Source organism: Penicillium subrubescens (genome assembly GCF_028828155.1).
Source record: "Penicillium subrubescens strain IBT 31985 chromosome Unknown utg000005l_segment0_segment0, whole genome shotgun sequence".
NCBI lineage: Eukaryota > Fungi > Ascomycota > Eurotiomycetes > Eurotiales > Aspergillaceae > Penicillium > Penicillium subrubescens.
Window position 1 is genome coordinate 4,910,589 of NW_026643155.1, and position 16,042 is coordinate 4,926,630.

Sequence of the window (16,042 nt, forward strand, 5' to 3'; positions counted from 1 at the left end):
CCGGTGGTTGGTGAGGCTGTCGGTTGTTACCGGGCTGGGCGATTCTGGACTATCCCCCGGCTATCAACTAGATGGAATATTCTCTAAATCTGTGGCTTTGCGTTCGGTATTATTCATAAGATGACCGAACCCAGACTTACCTATGGCGGATTAATTTAAGGACGTTTCGTCTGGCACACTTGGCAGACGATATATATTTCGACGGGTATGCTTGGTCTGGCATCTAATGACACCAGGTTGTGATGAGCACTCCAAAAGGGTCCAATAAGACCTGTCAAGGCTGGCTAACAATCACGATTTCGTATGACATAGCAGTGGTAGTCAGTGCCAGCAATCTTCTCCCCAAACCTGAACAAGGACCGGTTTATGCTCTTGGAATGATGAGGGGGTTTAAGTACAGCAGAGCAGAATATAATTCATAATTAGCCGCGTCTGTTCAACAAGAAACGGTTCCATAACTCAGTTGGTTAGAGTGTGGTGCTAATAACGCCAAAGTCGAGGGTTCGACCCCCTCTGGGACCACTTTCTTTTTTGTCTTTGCCTTTTTTTTTGCTCCGCCCCTTGTGTAGGCATGTATGTATATATTCGTCTTCTTTTTAATATGGTTTTCTGGTTCTCGTTTACTTAATTTCCTCTCGTCTCTGATCTATCTAAATACGAATGGGATTTTCCCGGGCGCCCTTATTACAATTGAACAGTGCTACTTTGAGTCCTACTAACCCAAGTGTGCCATGCATGCATGATACAGGCTTTGTATCAACGGAAAGGCAATGATTTGCACACGGAGACGATCCCCCTCTTTTGCCGCAAAAATTGTAAAAGGTTAACAGCGGGCGCACCCCCTTTGTAACATTATACGGGCTTCATAATGAGCTGTCGCCTTAATTTTCTGCGAGGTATGCAGCTCTGTAGTATGGGGACAGCCGGCCCGTCCGAGGAACCACTCTCACAGCCCTCAATTAAGCTCATCGTCTCATCGTTGACGATGACCCGTTTCAACCAGTTCATTTGGTCATTGACCAAGCAGTCGCCCTATATTTTGCTGGTCGCATAGTTTTCAAACCTGATCATACCCCGATTTGCTCTGGTGCCGCCGGCTCCCGAGTGCGTCGATGCATGACGTAGCAAAGGTCTTCGTTAGCCTTTCTATATCGTCATCACCATCCTCCGGGCGATCCGCATCTTTTATAATCGCAGCGAGAGCCCTGAAGAATTTTAGGAATTGCTAAAGCCACTGCCACATCCCTGTCATACTCTCGACATCCCGCAGTACTTTTTTTCACCTCGACTCGGTGTCCATCCGCGACACTAACCTACAGCTCAAGGCTTGTATTCGATTTTCTTCGCGAACCGCGATCTACTCTATTTCCTCACTAGTTAATCAAGCTCCGCCTTAAAACTCACAATGGGTCTACGGGGTGTCCAGTTGGGCCTGCGTGTGTGGGAGGTATGCATCGAATTAAGCTATGGAGCTATGGCGCAAATATGCTTTTACTAACGCCCTTGTCTTTCGTTATAGTTCCTGTGGACTCTGCTCATCATGGCCCTCGTCGGTAACATGATCGCTGATTCGTTCGCGGGCAACCCAGCTACCGTCAACTACTCGATGTTTGTGTCGGCGTTCTCGATGTTTTCACTCATCTACCTGGTCCCGGCCTCGTTCAACTCGGACTGGGCACTGCACCCGATCATTATGGTCGTGGTCGACGCGCTCAACTGCGTGTTCTTCTTCTGCGCGGCTATCGCGCTCGCTGCGAAGCTGACCTGCCACTCTTGCAACAACCAGGTACTTTATCCTATCGCAGTTATATCGTTATTATCCTTCCCGTGAAAATATACTGATTTTCCCAGTCCTATCTGATCAGCAACGAAATTACCAATGGCTCGTTCAACATGACGAAGCGCTGCCGTGAGGCTCAAGCGTCAGTGGCTTTCCTGTGGTTCGGCTGGGCTGGATACATGGCCTCTGTCATCGTCTCCGTGTTCATGTCCCGGTCGTCTACTGTCAACCTCCGTGGCCGCAGCGGTAGCCGCCGCCGCCCTAACATGACCCAGGTTTAAGCTTGCAGACAAGACGAGATCAGGCTGGCAGATTCCTGGATGGAATCTCATACGAGGCTTCTCGTCTAGGAATCTAGTTCAGAAGCCTGTTTGCTTCTAAGGTGATACGATAGTGTTCTGGTGGCTTCGCACCAGTGACGCCACGCAACATGCTATGTGATTTCAAACGGCGTTGACGGCAATGGGCGGTTGAATGATTATATGACTTGACAATCCGGTTGAAGTGGAAATCATCAGGAGATATATACTCCGTACTGATGTCCACCTGTGGTTTCCTCCTGGATAATGGAAAACGGAAAACGAAAATTGGATGATGAAGACGCAGGCTCCCTTTTCTTAATTCTCTCCATGATACCGCGCAACAAGGTGCGAGATGGAATAATGCTTTTTGGATGCTGCTGTGCTATTACGATGTCATTAATAATATTGGTTAATTTTGGAGCTTTGATACCGATTGATTGGGCAATGTCAGAGTTTTTGAGAGGTTCTCTTACTTTTGAAAAGCTAGTAAGCCTTGTAAATAGTTTCTTTACTAGTCAGAATGGCGTTTCTACCTATGGAAGCTGGTTAAATGGGCTCGGCTGAGTGGTCCTTGGCGAGTTATATGCTCTGACTGTTTACACAAGGCGCGGCACTATATTCGCCGACCGTAAGAGTTGTCTATTGTGGGCTTACTATAGAATTCAACAAAGATTTAACCCTACTGATATTTATAATGTAATGCTGCTCTATTTTCGAGAAGCTGAAATGGTAACTAGAAGATTGCTCGCATGACGTACAAGTTGCTGGATTCTCATGAGCCATGGGGCGGCAGCCTTGACTCATTCATCCGTGCGCGGGAGAGACACAACATCCCAGTCCATTGACTTCACTAGAGATCCTCTTCATCTGATCAATACACCTGCTCTTCATCTTGTTCAACTATCTTCCAACACTCCCCAGTTGGCAGTTTCAAGCTAGGGCTCGGTAGCGGGGCATCTCCCCTCTGCTCCACTTGAAGAATTTCTCCAGAAGCTCGGGTCCGCCACGGCCTTGACAGCACCAACCTCCCGTTTCGCCATCCCCTTTCCACTTCCCAGAACTTCATCACAATGCCCATCAGGTGAGATCGTGAGATGAGCATTGCAATGAATCAATATCATCTAACATTAGTTCCAGCTACCTTATTCTCTTGTCCCGCCAGGGCAAAGTAGTGCGTGTTGAACCCCCTCGTCACCCACCCCGTTTCTCCAACCTGCTTGAGGTCCGACTGACCCAATTTTTCTCCCTCACAGCGTCTCGCCAAGTGGTTCACCACTCTCTCTCCCAAGGAGAAGGCCAAGATCATCAAGGATGTGACTCAACTTGTGCTCTCCCGTCGGACGCGGATGTGCAATTTCCTTGAATACAAAGGTGGCTTCTTCTCCGCGGTCCCGAACTACTACTCCCACAGCCCTGCTGACCAGGACATGACTGCCAGACTCCAAAGTCGTCTATCGCCGCTATGCCTCCCTCTTCTTCATCGCCGGTTGCGCATCGACCGATAACGAGCTGATCACCCTCGAGATCGTCCACCGTTACGTCGAGCAGATGGACAAATACTATGGGAACGTGTGCGAGCTGGATATCATCTTCAATTTCCAGAAAGCATATTTCATCCTTGACGAGCTATTACTAGCGGGCGAGATGCAAGAAAGCAGCAAGAAGAATGTGCTTCGCTGCATTAGCCAGCAGGACAGCCTGGAAGACATGGAGGTAAGTTCAACCATGCTTTGTCCCTGCTGCCCTTCTTCTTCTTCTCCCCAGGGAATACCCTGTCATGCGCTGTGCTACAGCCAGTGCCTGGCAGTTGGGATTCCCATCCCCCGTCTCTCATTGACCTTATACTCCTCCCCTTTCTCTCCCAGGCGCAATCGGGCTAATGCTCTCCGCCCCAGGTTGAGGAGGATGTGGTCACCAAGATCATGTAGCGACCGGGATTCGAGACTTCTTTTCTTTCTTTGGTTTTGTTTTGTGTTTCGTTTCTTTTGGCTCTTTGTCACAGGCGTAGCGTTTTTTTCCATTCTATTTTTACCTACTAATCAATATCACTGGCGCCCATTTTCAGGACTCAGAAGATGTGTCGCGCAACTTGGACCGAGTCGGGCTGTGAGAGCCAGGCTGGACCCATGGAACTCTGGCCCGAACCAGTCTTGACCAAGACTTGCCCACTTTGTCCCAGTCAGACCACTCAGACAGCATGCTGGTCCATGCTGGACCAATGCTGGAACCCACGGCCACTCATTCCACTCCGTCCACGCACTGCTAACAACGACGACTGGACACCCAAAAGGCTGATCCGCCCGTGAGGTCAGCGCGGGTTCTCACTGGCCCCCCGGATCCCAGCACGTGATCCCCGGTCGCAACGCATCTCCTCCCCCTCCTCCCTGGTCGTGGTCGATCGCATCGCATCAGTTTTCCGTTTCCTTATCGCTCTTGACTCGCTCCTTCCTCTTCGTTTTTGTTATATAAATCGAACTTACCCGGACTGGACGGTGTCGCGGAGATTCACTCCCCCCTTATCTGTCCTGTTTGCGGTTATCGCCGATCGGCCCCAGCACCTCCGTCTCCGGCGCGACTACCTCGCGTCATCATCCATCACCTCAGCACCAACGAGGTTATCGTGAGATCTCTCAATTAAGCAGGGGAATCACAATCTCAAAGCAGATTTCACCGACTCAGATCTCTGACAGTCACAGTGCTTGGACAGAATGAAGGTTGGTCCCCGTTCCTTCCCTCGGTCGCCGTGGTGATCTCGCCGAGATCCATCGTGCCATCATCACTTCAGTCGCAGTCACTTATCAATTCCTTTCTCTGCTTAGTTCCTACCTCTTCCCGAGTTCGAGGATGTCACGAGCTCGTTAAACTTCGATACAGCGGATTGTCACATCGTGGGGGGATGCGATTTGTACACAACCAAGGCTGCCCGATCCGATCGAAAACTCTACAATCACATCGAACAATCCCTTGAAGCCCAATATGAATCTATCCTACGTCTCTCGGCATCATTGTCCCCACCAAACGCTCACGATGCGGCCGAGACGCTGAACCTATCCCGATCGAGTCCATTTGGCCCCCTGAGCGAGCATTCCAGTCGGCGCACCTTTGCCTATCTCATCGCGACGCTAAATGCCAGCCATCCGGACTACGACTTCTCACATGTGCTGAGACCCACTGATTTCCGGCGGGAGCGACACATGAAGCGCGTGATGAACCAGGTCAACTCCACACTATTCAACCTCCGCCCTCGCGAGTCAATCGATCTCTCTCCATCATCGCCAGCCACCCTTTCTGGATCATACAATTCTAGCTCCCCAGCCTGGGGTCCTCGGATGTGGCAGATTATGGATGAGCACATGTCTTTGAAGGAGTGCTCGGTCTACTCGTACTCTCCCGAAGAGGACCCATCCGACGCCGATGACGGAGCGATCTGGAGCCTGCACTACTTCTTCTTCAACCCTTTGAGGAAGCGTGTTTGCTACCTCTATCTCCGTGCAATTCCAATTCTCAGCCACACACCTCCTGAAGATAGCGAGGTTGCTACTACGCCTACTGGCAAGCGGACATTCGACGACGGATACCTGACACCCGACTTGAGCTCGAGCAAGCGAGCCCGGTACTGGTTCGGGAATCGGGCTGAGTCCTCGTTGCATCATTCTGATAACGCGGATGATGACGATCAATACATCCTCAGTGATGAGGAATCTCGTTCGCGCAGAGGCAGCAAGGGCATGGTCCGTGCGATGAGTGAGGAGCTTGTGGATACCATGGAGATATGAGGCATCCACGACTGGTTTTTTTGAACTCTGCTTTCTTCATTATGTCTGATTTCTTGATTGTGTCTGATTCTTCCATTCCCGTTGATCGGTGATTTGGTCTGTCTTATCGTTCGTCTTTTTAGCTGGGGGCGTTGGGGTTCTGAGACTCGATGGACGGAGCATTTCAACCTGCATTATATGATTTCTGTCACGAGGGCGTTACGAACAAGCAAGACTGATATGAACCGCCGCCCCCTCCTGACTTTGATGCTGATACCTTTCTTTCTGCTCCTGTCTATATTCTCTAATAATCTACTATTTCTCTTGGACGTACACTAAATGATTCTACGTAATCGATTGCTTCAGCATTTTTTTGGTCCGACAGGGACGACTAGCTCAGACGACAGCAGTGTGGAAACTCAAAGTCTGTTCCAAGGATAGACATAATTTGCAGAAAGACATCATGATGATCGTAAGCAAAGATCCGTAGATCCGTAAGTGTATCCTTTTTTATCTACTTGCCCCATGTCTGGTGTATATCAGAGGTGGCCCGTGCGCCGAATGGGGAAAGCTGTCCATTCTCCATTCCCTTCCACTCCGACACAACTACTCCGCACCCATTGATACCCCTTGAACATTATAAAATGGCCGACGAGGAGGAGCGCATCAAGGCTGAGAAGCTCGCCGCCGCCAAGAAAAGGGTATGCTCGTTTCGCTGATAATGTTATTGCGTTCACTAACCACTCCCGTGCTATTGCAGGTGGCCCAGCTCCAGAAGCAAAAGAAGAAGGCCAGCAAGAAGGCCTCGACCGCCACAGATACACCCAAAGATGCCGAAGCTCCCAAAGAATCCGAGGCTACCACAGAGCCTGCGGCTACTATGGGTATTACCCCTCCCGTAGAAGATACCCCCGCCGATGAGAAGCCTCAAGAGGAGACCCTACCAGACGCCGCGACCCCGGAACAACCAGCAGAGCTAGAATCACAAGAAAAACCAAGTGAACCATCCGAACCTGTCGAGTCTCCTGTCGAGCCCATGCCCCCCGCTCCCACCTCTCCTGATCCAGAGGCCGAGCCGCAGCCTGCACGTCTGGATACCCCTCGCGCCGGGCACGGCCGCCAGCCGTCCCTGTCCATTCAGTCGAAGATGCGCTCGTCATCGTTCCGCAAGACCTCTATATCCCAGGGTAGCGCTCCATCTCCAGCGGCTCTCAAGTCCCCACCACAGTCCCTACCTCCCTTGACCGGGGACGGGGAGTCTGTCCACGAAGTGTTTCGGAAGCAGTCGACGAAGATCGAAGAACTGGAGAAGGATAATAAGAGGCTGGAGAAGGAGCTTTCAGATGCAACGGTTCGCTGGCGCAAAACAGAGGACCAGCTAGAGGATCTGCGGGAGGCTAGTGTGGATGGGGCGGAGTTGAGGGAGCAATTGAAGCAGGCTGAGGAGAAGGTTGCTAGTATTGAGGCTTTGGTATGGATTCATTGAAACTGTCGTACCGGGGAATAATTGAACTGACTTGCATGGCAGAAAGAGGAGATCGCCTCGCTACAACGGCAGAACTCACAGCTTCAGTCCCGGTCAAACCGCAATAATGCGAGTATCTCTGTACCAGGGCCGTCAGAATCACCGCCCGCAGATCTTGTGCGCCAGTTGGAATCCAAGTCTGCCACTATCGAGTCTATGGAACTGGAGATCTCTAACTTGCGCGCACAAATTACTTCGCAGACATCTTCGAACAGCGCGCATGAGGATCAGGTGGCTGCCCTAGAAGAGGAAATATCGGAGAGTAAGGCTGCCCTTGAGAAGTCACAGCGTGAGCTCAATGACACAAAGCAAGCCCTCACTCGTGCCTCCGAAAAAGCTGTCAAAGAAGGCGTGGACAAGACATCTACCGAAACCCTCATCAAATCACTACAGCGCGAAGTCGAAGAGCTGAAGAATGAAAAGATCGAGAGTGAAAAGAAGATCGAAACCCTAGACAAGAAACTCCAAGCATTGGGTAACCTACACAAAGAATCAGAAGCTCGACACCAGACCAGGCTACGCGAGAGCGAAAAAGCAGAGAAAGAAACCGCAGTCCTACGGAAGAAGCTCGCCAGCATTGAAAACGAGAACCTCCGTCTCCGCGAAGAGCGTGATCGCATGCGCAAGCGTGACGCCGGCGGCGCAGACGACGAGGCCCTCGACGAGCTCGAAGACGAAGAGCGCCAGCGTCTTGAGCGGCGGATCCGCGAGTTAGAAGGCGAAAACTTCGATCTGCGTCGCGGTGTCTGGCAGGACAAACGCTCAGAACTGGCTGGCCAGGGACACTCCGACGAAGGACCAGATTCTGCAGGTGACGCTGGTGCCAACGCCTTCGACGACGTCGACCTAGTCGGCGGGAGACCCGATCACTCCCGCCGTCGGAGCATGGCCCTACAGCAACAGCAGCAGCACTCGTCATTCTCAGATGTATTGTCTAGTGGCTTCGCGGCATTCACGGGAGGTAATCGCGCGCGCGCTGGCTCGTCGAACCCACCACACCCCCACGGCCCAGCTACACGCGGTAGTCTTGAACTCTTGTCCGAAGAGAATCTGGAAGAGGAATTCGATGAGGCGGAGTTTGCGCGCGCCCAGGCTGAAGAAGAGGCTCGCAAGCGGGTGGAGTGGGTGCGTGGGATTAAGGGCAAGTTGCGTGACTGGCAGGGTTGGCGTTTGGATTTGGTTGATAGTCGAGCTGGGGCTGAGGGTCCTGGCTTGGCTTTGGGGCAGATCTTTGAGGTTTGAGTTTGAAGCTTCGGTGTGTATTCTGCAGATGTATTCTCCAGTTGGTTAGGAGGGTATGGTATGGGGTATGGGTTGATGGGGTGGAGGCGTATTCAAGTTTTATATACCACGATGCTTGTTATAAAAGGTTTCATGAATTAAACTAGGTGCTCATGCTATGGTATAAGAGTTATGTGACAACATATAGACAGTTCAAAGCCCTTACAATTGAGCTCCAAAAGGTTTTATATCCACGGACTACAAATAGCTACCAGATGAGGTATACCCCACTGAGCGAGTATAGATTCTGAACCCGCAACTTCAAAACTAATATCAAATGCAATGAATTCCTATACTCAAGGCAATGCAGTAGAAAGAACAACGAAAAACTCAAATCAAAACAAAATATAAAAACTCCTCAATCCGAATAATGCTTCCCCGTCAAAACTCCCTCACTCTGCCTCCTCCTCTTCCCCATAAACTCCCCCACCCACCCCGAAATCTGATAAACCCAACCGCCCGTGACCAAAACCCCCGAGACAGTATTAATCACGCGAATCATCAAACTCAAAAACCCCGTCCGCTCCTCGCTGACCAGCAACAAGATCGGCTCAATGTTATACTTGAAGAAGATTCCCGGAATCAAGTACGGAGACTCGGGGATGGGCCCAGACTGGCTGGTTGCCGCGTATTGGTTTGTGAAGATTGTGTTGCGGGAGTGGCGGGCTTCGAGGGCGCCAGGGTTGGATGTGTAGGCGTCAAAGGCAGAGCGGCCTTTTGTGTAGAGGGTTGGTACGACGGAGAGGAAGTATTGGAATTTGTGGTAGTGGTTTTCGCTTTCGGCGATTGTTTTGTCGAGGGGGTTTAGGAGGCTTGGGTAGTGGGGGCCGAAGGAGAGTTCGGTTATCATGTGGGAGAAGTTGAATGCTGGATGGATAGTTAGTAGATGTTGAGGGGAGGGTGGATAGATGTAGATCGAGGGATTTGGGAAGACCATCGATCCAATTGCAATCGCAAACCCTTGAATAATCCGAAGTATAAACGAAAAACCAGGAAAGGACTCACCTTCATGAGACAAATGCTCCCCCAACTCCCGATATCCATGCCCACGCGCCGTAATATGGAAATCCCCCTGCACCTTATTTCCCTCCAAACTCCCATAAATGCGACAAGCATCCGCCTTCTCCCCCCACCGCATCCTTGGACCCTTCGCAAACTTCCTCCTCGGATTGCGCCTCACCTCACCCATAACATGGTGCACATGCGCGTCCTCCTCCTGCGCGCTCAACCGCTCCGTCTCCTCATGGTTTAGAGTCTGATACTCGTGCGAACCGTAGTTGCGCTTTTGCATCCACAGTTTCCAGGAGGTTTCTTCGCGTTGGAGGAGGTCGCCTGCCAGGATGCGGTCGCCGGCGGCGTCTTGGATGTTGACGCGGAGCGTGTCGCAGGTCATGTGCACGACTATGTCGAGGTTTAGCTGGAGTTGGTGGGAGACGCCTTTTTCAACGCTGAAGTGGTGTTGTTCTGTGCCGTGCCACCATGTTTTGAGCTCGTGGAAGCTGAAGAGCGTGCATATGGCGAGAATTAGGACTGTCCATTGGCCGCCGCGGGTGGTGGGTGTTGTATAGGATGCTTTGGTTTTAGCTGGTAGAGAATGGTTCTTAGTTAGCTTTATTCATTGATTCTATGACGAATTGGTGTTTATCAGAGTATAGAACGGTGTATTGTGTTGTGTCAAGGACATGTTCCTGGCTGTGTTCCTTGTTCCTGAATCGGGGACGTGTTTGTAAACTCACGAAAAGCATCAAAGGTCTTTAGCCCTGACAAGCTACCCTTGTCCCCAAAGGCATCCTCGTCGAGACCACTCTTTTCATAGCCATTCATTGCGAATGTGCAGGCCCAACAGCGACATGAAGGGAAGCAAACGTCGCCCAATTGCAGAAAGTTGGGGGAGGCTCGGGGGAGTGGAGTAATAAAGTCAGATAAGGCGATGAGGCCAAGTAGCCCGATTGCCGCGATCCGCCAGTTGATCATCGCCCCCTCGGTAGACTTGATGTGCCGAACAAAGCAAGAATGTCCTCCCAATCCAACAACTATCTACAATATGAAACAACCCAGAGGAACTGATTGTTGAATTATTATTGTACACACAATGGTAAAATGTCTTTTCAATAGCAAATGCAAGCTTAATTGCCAATCCGAATGCTCTCCATGAACGTCCACATCAGGAAGAAGCCAAGCTCTCGAGGAGAGATGCAAGGAGATAAAATAAGAGAACAAGAAAATGTACAGATAGCAGGACCAAAAAGAAAGTCCTGATGAAAGAGGGGGTCGTCATATAGCAAGAAAAAGCGAACGTGAGAATCGGAGGACATGGACGCAGTACCCTTGCAACAAAGAATCATATCAAGGCCCAGATGCAAATGCTTTCAACGAACATAAAATGGGTATAGGATGTATGTCGTCTCGATTCATCTCCATAGGTTCACCGAACCAGACCAACGTAAGCTGACATGACATACCACCTGATGCATGAGAATAAAACAGGCCAAAAAAAAACGAGAAATCAGAACAATTATGATTACAGGGCATTGAGGAGGAAAGGGGAAGGGGCATGGAATAATAAATATGGAAAACGGCGGAGAGAGGCGATAGAAACCGCTTATTTGCTCCTCTGTTGCTGGTCAGCATACTTCTTGTCTTGATTAGTGCTGGCATAGCTGGCAGCATCTTCAACTCACCAGACTGGTCGCAGCCGCCGCCGTGGCGAGGTCGGGCTTCCCACTGATACTGCGTGCAGAAGCACGAGGCAGGCCAGTCCCTGAGATAGTGGAAGTGTTTGACCCTCGCTTGGCAGGGCTAGATGGCGGCAGACCGGTGACCGTCGAGTGCCGCTTTCCACTGCTGCCCTTGACTGGGGAGGTGCCTGAAACATCACGAGTGCGAGCACTCTTCAGGGTACCACCAGGAGGCTCGGGAAGTGGGCGCGCACTGGAGGTTGTGGTTACTCTCTTGGAGGGTGACGCAGCAGCATACATCCGAGGTCGAGTAGCCAATTTGACGCCGGTGATAAACTCATGTTTCAAGGCGTCATGAGGGCTCAGTCGACGTGTGGGATCCCAGCGGAGACAACGGGAGAGGAAATCTAGGAAGGCTTCATCGTCACACTTGAGGACTTGCCGGAGGTCCTTGGAGCTTGGACGGCGACGGCGACCCTTGGACGAAACAGTCAGGCGTGGTTTGCCAAGAGAATCGAAGAACAACTTCTTGCGAGTGCTCTTTTCAATCAGATGCTTCTCGGGCGGACCAAAGACCTCCATAATGCAAGCCAGCTGTTCCTGTTCGTTCTCACCAGGGAAGATGGGATAACCGGTGAGCAATTCGGCCAGGATACAGCCCAAGCTCCACATGTCGATAGGCATGCCGTATGACATTCCAAGAATGACTTCCGGAGAGCGATAAAAACGACTCTGGATGTAGGTGTAGACCTTTTCATTCTCGAAACAGCTGGATCCGAAGTCGATCACGCGAATCTCCGAATTCAACGGGTGAACCAGAAGAATGTTCTCGGGCTTCAGATCACAGTGAATGACCTTTTTAGCATGCAACAGCACCAGACTGCTGAGCATCTGCTTGGTGAAACGGCGAATAAGCTTGAGCGAAAATCCGCGGAAGTCGTGTGCCTTGATAAACTCGTAAAGGTTCATGCCCAACAGTTCAGTGGAGATGCACAAATGACCGCGGAAGTAGAAACTCTGATCGAACGCAACCACACTGTGCCGGCGCTCAGAATCCCAATCCTTTAGCTTCTTGAGAAGGTTGACTTCGATGAGAGCTTGCTGGTGGAATCGCTTTTTGTTCCGAATGATCTTGACAGCGACCAAAGCACCAGTCTTGTGGTCAACACAGCGCACGACTTGTCCGAAACTTCCCTTGCCGAGGACATCCACAACCTCGTAGCGATAGGCAAGATGGTCGCCGATGACGATGTTGTAATCTCCACGATCATCGTCATAGCCAAAGTTTGCAGCGCCTGAGTGCAGGTCTCCCACATGCTTCTTCGCATTCTGGGTACCGCAGAAGAAGATATCACGGTAGTCAATGATCTCGCCACGCTCGAAGATGTTCAAGTTTGCCATCTTAAGCGCCTGGGCTGGACTGACACGATCCTTTGGACATGCCTTGCGACGCAGTTCATCCAATTGCCTAGCCGCAGTTTCAAAGTCCTTCCGCTTTGCGCCCAATCGCCTCATTTCTTCATCTGCAATGACGGTATCCGCGTCAACGCTGGCATCAGCCGACCGCGAATTAGCGGCCGCGCTGGATCGAGCAGAGCTGATAATCTTGTGAACAGGGGACACATAGTTGCCCGCAGCACGGTTGTGAGAATGGTCACTGCCCGTGGACTCATTGGTAGTAGTATGCTCAAGGGGGACACTACGATCACTACTGACACTCGGTTTCCGAGGAGCAGCCTGTTTCGTGATACTCGAGACGGATGACTGGCGTCGAGGCTTGAGATAGGAAGTCTTCGTAACAGGGCTGGTCGAGGTCACGGAAGAGAGATTATTCCATGTCGCAGAAGCCGGAAGCTTTGGTGGCGGCATGTTATCATACTTGACGCGGTCATTATCAGCTTCAGACGAAAGGTTTGCCTTGGAATTGCTGCGAAGGCGAGCCACATTCAGTCGGTCTTTCAGAGTAGAAGCAGGCACCACAGTGGTACTCTCGGGCTCAGATGGTGTCGAAATGTGGCTAAGCCTTTCAGCAGCTGGCGCGAAGATGGCGCTCTGTGTCTGAGGTCGAGGCCCAGTAAGTTTGTAAGATTGGGATACTCGGTTGGAGTAATCACCACTCGCCTGGTGACGGAGAGCATTGAACTCGGAGCTGGACTTCGGGAGCGTATATGAGGCATAGGGTGAGATGTTGCGAGTGCCATTGGGCGTATCTGTAGGGCCAAAGGCATCGGTGCTGCTGGCCGTGCGCAGTCCAGCTGTGGAGATGGAGCTTAGCGCGAAATGCGACGTGCTGCTGCGAACTTGGGTAGCTGGCCCCTTGTCATCCTCATCACGATACCAGAAGTTCGCCTTGGAGGCAGTCATGGGAGTACTGGGTGTCTTTGAGATGACTTGGTTTGAAGGGGTGTGGGCTTTCCTCTCTTCAGCTTCTCTGTCCCTCAACGCCTCAATCTTAGTCGTCATTGGAGTCCCCAGAGGAAGCAAGTTCAATGGCGGCAGCTTCAATGGCTGCAGGCCCTTGCGACCCAGCACCGTGGAAGTTCGCGTTCGCGACTCGGGGGTTTTCGTGACCCGCCCATTAGTGATGTCAGTATTGTCGGCTCCAGTAACACCAAGACCACCAAGACCACCAAGAGCGCCGAGGGCATCGGAATCAGAGTCTCGTGCAATGTTGAGAAGGCTGATATCAACCGGCAAGCTTGACTTTCTCGGCGCAGGAAAGACGGGCGCCTCAAGCTCACCCTTCGGAGATTCATAAGCCTTAGGAATTGCGGGAACAGGCGGTACCTCTTCCTCAGAATCCTTTGAGGTTTGTTCCGTGCGCGGTTTGGGGGTTGGTAGACGTGATGAAGAGAAATTCTGAGACAGACGAGGTTGGAGTGAAGTTCCAGAGTTTCGGACAGAGTTGTAGCTAGTGTTCGATGACAGCGAGAGCCCGGAGCTGTATGACTTGCGATTCGGGTCAGGAGTTGTTCGGTTGGAGGAAGGGGTGACGCTCTTCCTTGGGATAAATGATGGGGATTGATTTGTGGACACGGGTCGGGTGGGAAGAGGCTCCGTCTGCGTGGGAGGGGTATGTGGCATCGGTGGTGCAGGAGGCGCGATTGACATTCGTTTCATGCGTCGTGCATCTGTGGGACTAATGGTGCGCGCGCCCAAGCCGGTGGCATGCGGCATGGTAGACATGCGCTTGGATGATGAGGAAGGTGTTGTGTTTGCGACATTAGCCCCAGCGGGATTCTTGACTGGCGTACGAACCGCATTGGTAGAAGAAGATCTTGTATGATCCGTAGTCCTCGCTGCTGTTAAAAACGTGCTGCGTGGCTCGCGCGGAGACGGTTGGAAGGATTTCGCTTTCAGACTTCGCACCGATGATGGAACTTTGTAATCTTCTGGAGCTTGGTCTGGTTGCTGGGCCCGTGGGCGAAGGAAATTGTTCGTATCCATTCGCGTCGTGTCGACACTGATTTTGCGAGCGCTGAGACTAGCACGTCTAGCAGATGCGTTGGTAGGCGCGAATGCACCGGAGCTGATTGACTTGCGCGAGCCTCGCGCACTCGTGGCGGCCGCGGCGGGTGTTTGGGCAAGACTTTGGCGGCGGTTGCGGGAGTTAGCGGGGGCAGTCGATAGCCCCGAGTTCGTGGGCGTCTGGCCATTCAAGCGGTGGACTTCACTCTTCCGGCGAGATGCAGGGCCCCTTGCCCGTTCCGAAGCAGTGCTCTCGTAGCTATGAGTGGTCCAGGAGCTGTTTGTGGACAATCCAGAGTCCCGGTTTTCGATTCCCGCGCCGCCATTACCAGGCATGGGGAAATTATTGAGACTGGGCTCGGCCATGATACTATTGTGGAAGTCATCGAAACTGATCGGTGCCAGAAATTCCCCTTTCTCGCCTGTCGGGGTTTGGCTGGCCTCCGCTTTCGACAGGTTTCCCACACTGGTAGATCGAAGATTATAACCCCTGACCGAATCGTTTGTGGAATCAATTGAAGAGCTCTCGGAGTGGAAGTAGGTGGCGGAGGGTTTGCTATAAATTATTGGTAGTTAGCTTTTTGGTGATTGTTTGCAATTCCCCAACCCAACTCTGGTGCGGGCGAGATAGGGGGAGGGGTTGAAGGTTGTTGAAAAGTGGCGCCTACCTCCCGCGCGAAACATCTTGTGGGCGAGGCCCCTGAGGAGCCTTTGGACCTCTGATGGACAATCTTCTCCTACTTGTTTCCCCTGAGCGCGGGCCTGCAACGCCCCTTGAGGATTGTGAATCGAAATTGGTGGAGGTGTTCATATGGAAAGTAGTTGAGGCGGCCTTCTGCAAGCGTCTACGGGCCGGAGTTTCTGCTGTAAAGGATCATGTTAGCTGAGTATACCCCAATGCACTCAAGAGGGGTGATATCCTTACCCCCAGAGCCCGAGTCGTCGTGTCTAGATGGATTGGATCCCCGAGATTGGGATGTCCCCGTTAGACCCCTCCCCGTGGCCTGCGCCGGTTTTGTCGGCATTGTCCAGGAATCCATTTGGGCTGTGGGAAAAGGAGATCCGCGTCAAATTGACAGCCCACTTTACAGACGAAACCCAAACGTGTCAGGGTCCGACGGCAATGGCATTCAGGAGAGAGCGGGCCTCCTCGACGATCAAGAAATAAGGAAGAGCCCTAAGCACAGTTGCGCGACCCGTCGAGAGGCGGTTACCGGTCCATTTCGGGAGCAAGGCGAGAGAAATGGCCGATT

The 16,042-nt window shown here is 51.8% G+C and overlaps 6 protein-coding genes across 6 annotated transcripts; 4 read left to right on the forward strand and 2 right to left on the reverse strand.

Annotated features, from left to right (window-relative positions):
- Positions 1–1,206: 1,206 nt before the first annotated feature.
- N7473_008305 (MARVEL domain-containing protein) lies at positions 1,207–2,474 on the forward strand. The gene is made up of 3 exons (XM_057154245.1): positions 1,207–1,447; positions 1,520–1,786; positions 1,852–2,474. The coding sequence occupies exons 1-3, from the start codon at positions 1,406–1,408 to the stop codon at positions 2,059–2,061; spliced, it is 519 nt and encodes a 172-aa protein (XP_057008583.1). The 5' UTR covers positions 1,207–1,405; the 3' UTR covers positions 2,062–2,474.
- A 678-nt stretch (positions 2,475–3,152) lies between these two features.
- On the forward strand, positions 3,153–4,010 carry N7473_008306 (AP-1 complex subunit sigma; the record flags this gene model as incomplete). The annotated part of the gene is made up of 5 exons (XM_057154246.1): positions 3,153–3,163; positions 3,220–3,253; positions 3,336–3,453; positions 3,521–3,795; positions 3,978–4,010. 5 exons carry the CDS (start codon positions 3,153–3,155, stop codon positions 4,008–4,010), a joined length of 471 nt encoding a protein of 156 aa, XP_057008584.1.
- A 780-nt stretch (positions 4,011–4,790) lies between these two features.
- On the forward strand, positions 4,791–5,858 carry N7473_008307 (RNA polymerase III-inhibiting protein MAF1; the record flags this gene model as incomplete). The annotated part of the gene is made up of 2 exons (XM_057154247.1): positions 4,791–4,796; positions 4,902–5,858. 2 exons carry the CDS (start codon positions 4,791–4,793, stop codon positions 5,856–5,858), a joined length of 963 nt encoding a protein of 320 aa, XP_057008585.1.
- A 623-nt stretch (positions 5,859–6,481) lies between these two features.
- Positions 6,482–8,604, forward strand: N7473_008308 (uncharacterized protein; the record flags this gene model as incomplete). The annotated part of the gene is made up of 3 exons (XM_057154248.1): positions 6,482–6,538; positions 6,598–7,308; positions 7,366–8,604. 3 exons carry the CDS (start codon positions 6,482–6,484, stop codon positions 8,602–8,604), a joined length of 2,007 nt encoding a protein of 668 aa, XP_057008586.1.
- Positions 8,605–9,001: 397 nt separating this feature from the next.
- Positions 9,002–10,467, reverse strand: N7473_008309 (endoplasmic reticulum-Golgi intermediate compartment family protein; the record flags this gene model as incomplete). The annotated part of the gene is made up of 3 exons (XM_057154249.1): positions 9,002–9,510; positions 9,649–10,227; positions 10,380–10,467. 3 exons carry the CDS (start codon positions 10,465–10,467, stop codon positions 9,002–9,004), a joined length of 1,176 nt encoding a protein of 391 aa, XP_057008587.1.
- Positions 10,468–10,695: 228 nt separating this feature from the next.
- Positions 10,696–15,814, reverse strand: N7473_008310 (putative protein kinase; the record flags this gene model as incomplete). Its single annotated transcript, XM_057154250.1, has 4 exons — positions 10,696–11,257; positions 11,325–15,345; positions 15,458–15,653; positions 15,715–15,814. The coding sequence occupies 4 exons, from the start codon at positions 15,812–15,814 to the stop codon at positions 11,246–11,248; spliced, it is 4,329 nt and encodes a 1,442-aa protein (XP_057008588.1). The 3' UTR covers positions 10,696–11,245.
- Between the last annotated feature and the right edge of the window lie 228 nt (positions 15,815–16,042).

Bases quoted from the DNA above. Each gene is read 5' to 3' on its own strand.
- N7473_008305 (XM_057154245.1), top strand. From the start codon at position 1,406: ATGGGTCTACGGGGTGTCCAGTTGGGCCTGCGTGTGTGGGAG. The intron at 1,448-1,519 runs GTATGCATCGAA...CTTTCGTTATAG, and splicing joins TGGGCCTGCGTGTGTGGGAG to TTCCTGTGGACTCTGCTCAT. The intron at 1,787-1,851 runs GTACTTTATCCT...TGATTTTCCCAG, and splicing joins GCCACTCTTGCAACAACCAG to TCCTATCTGATCAGCAACGA.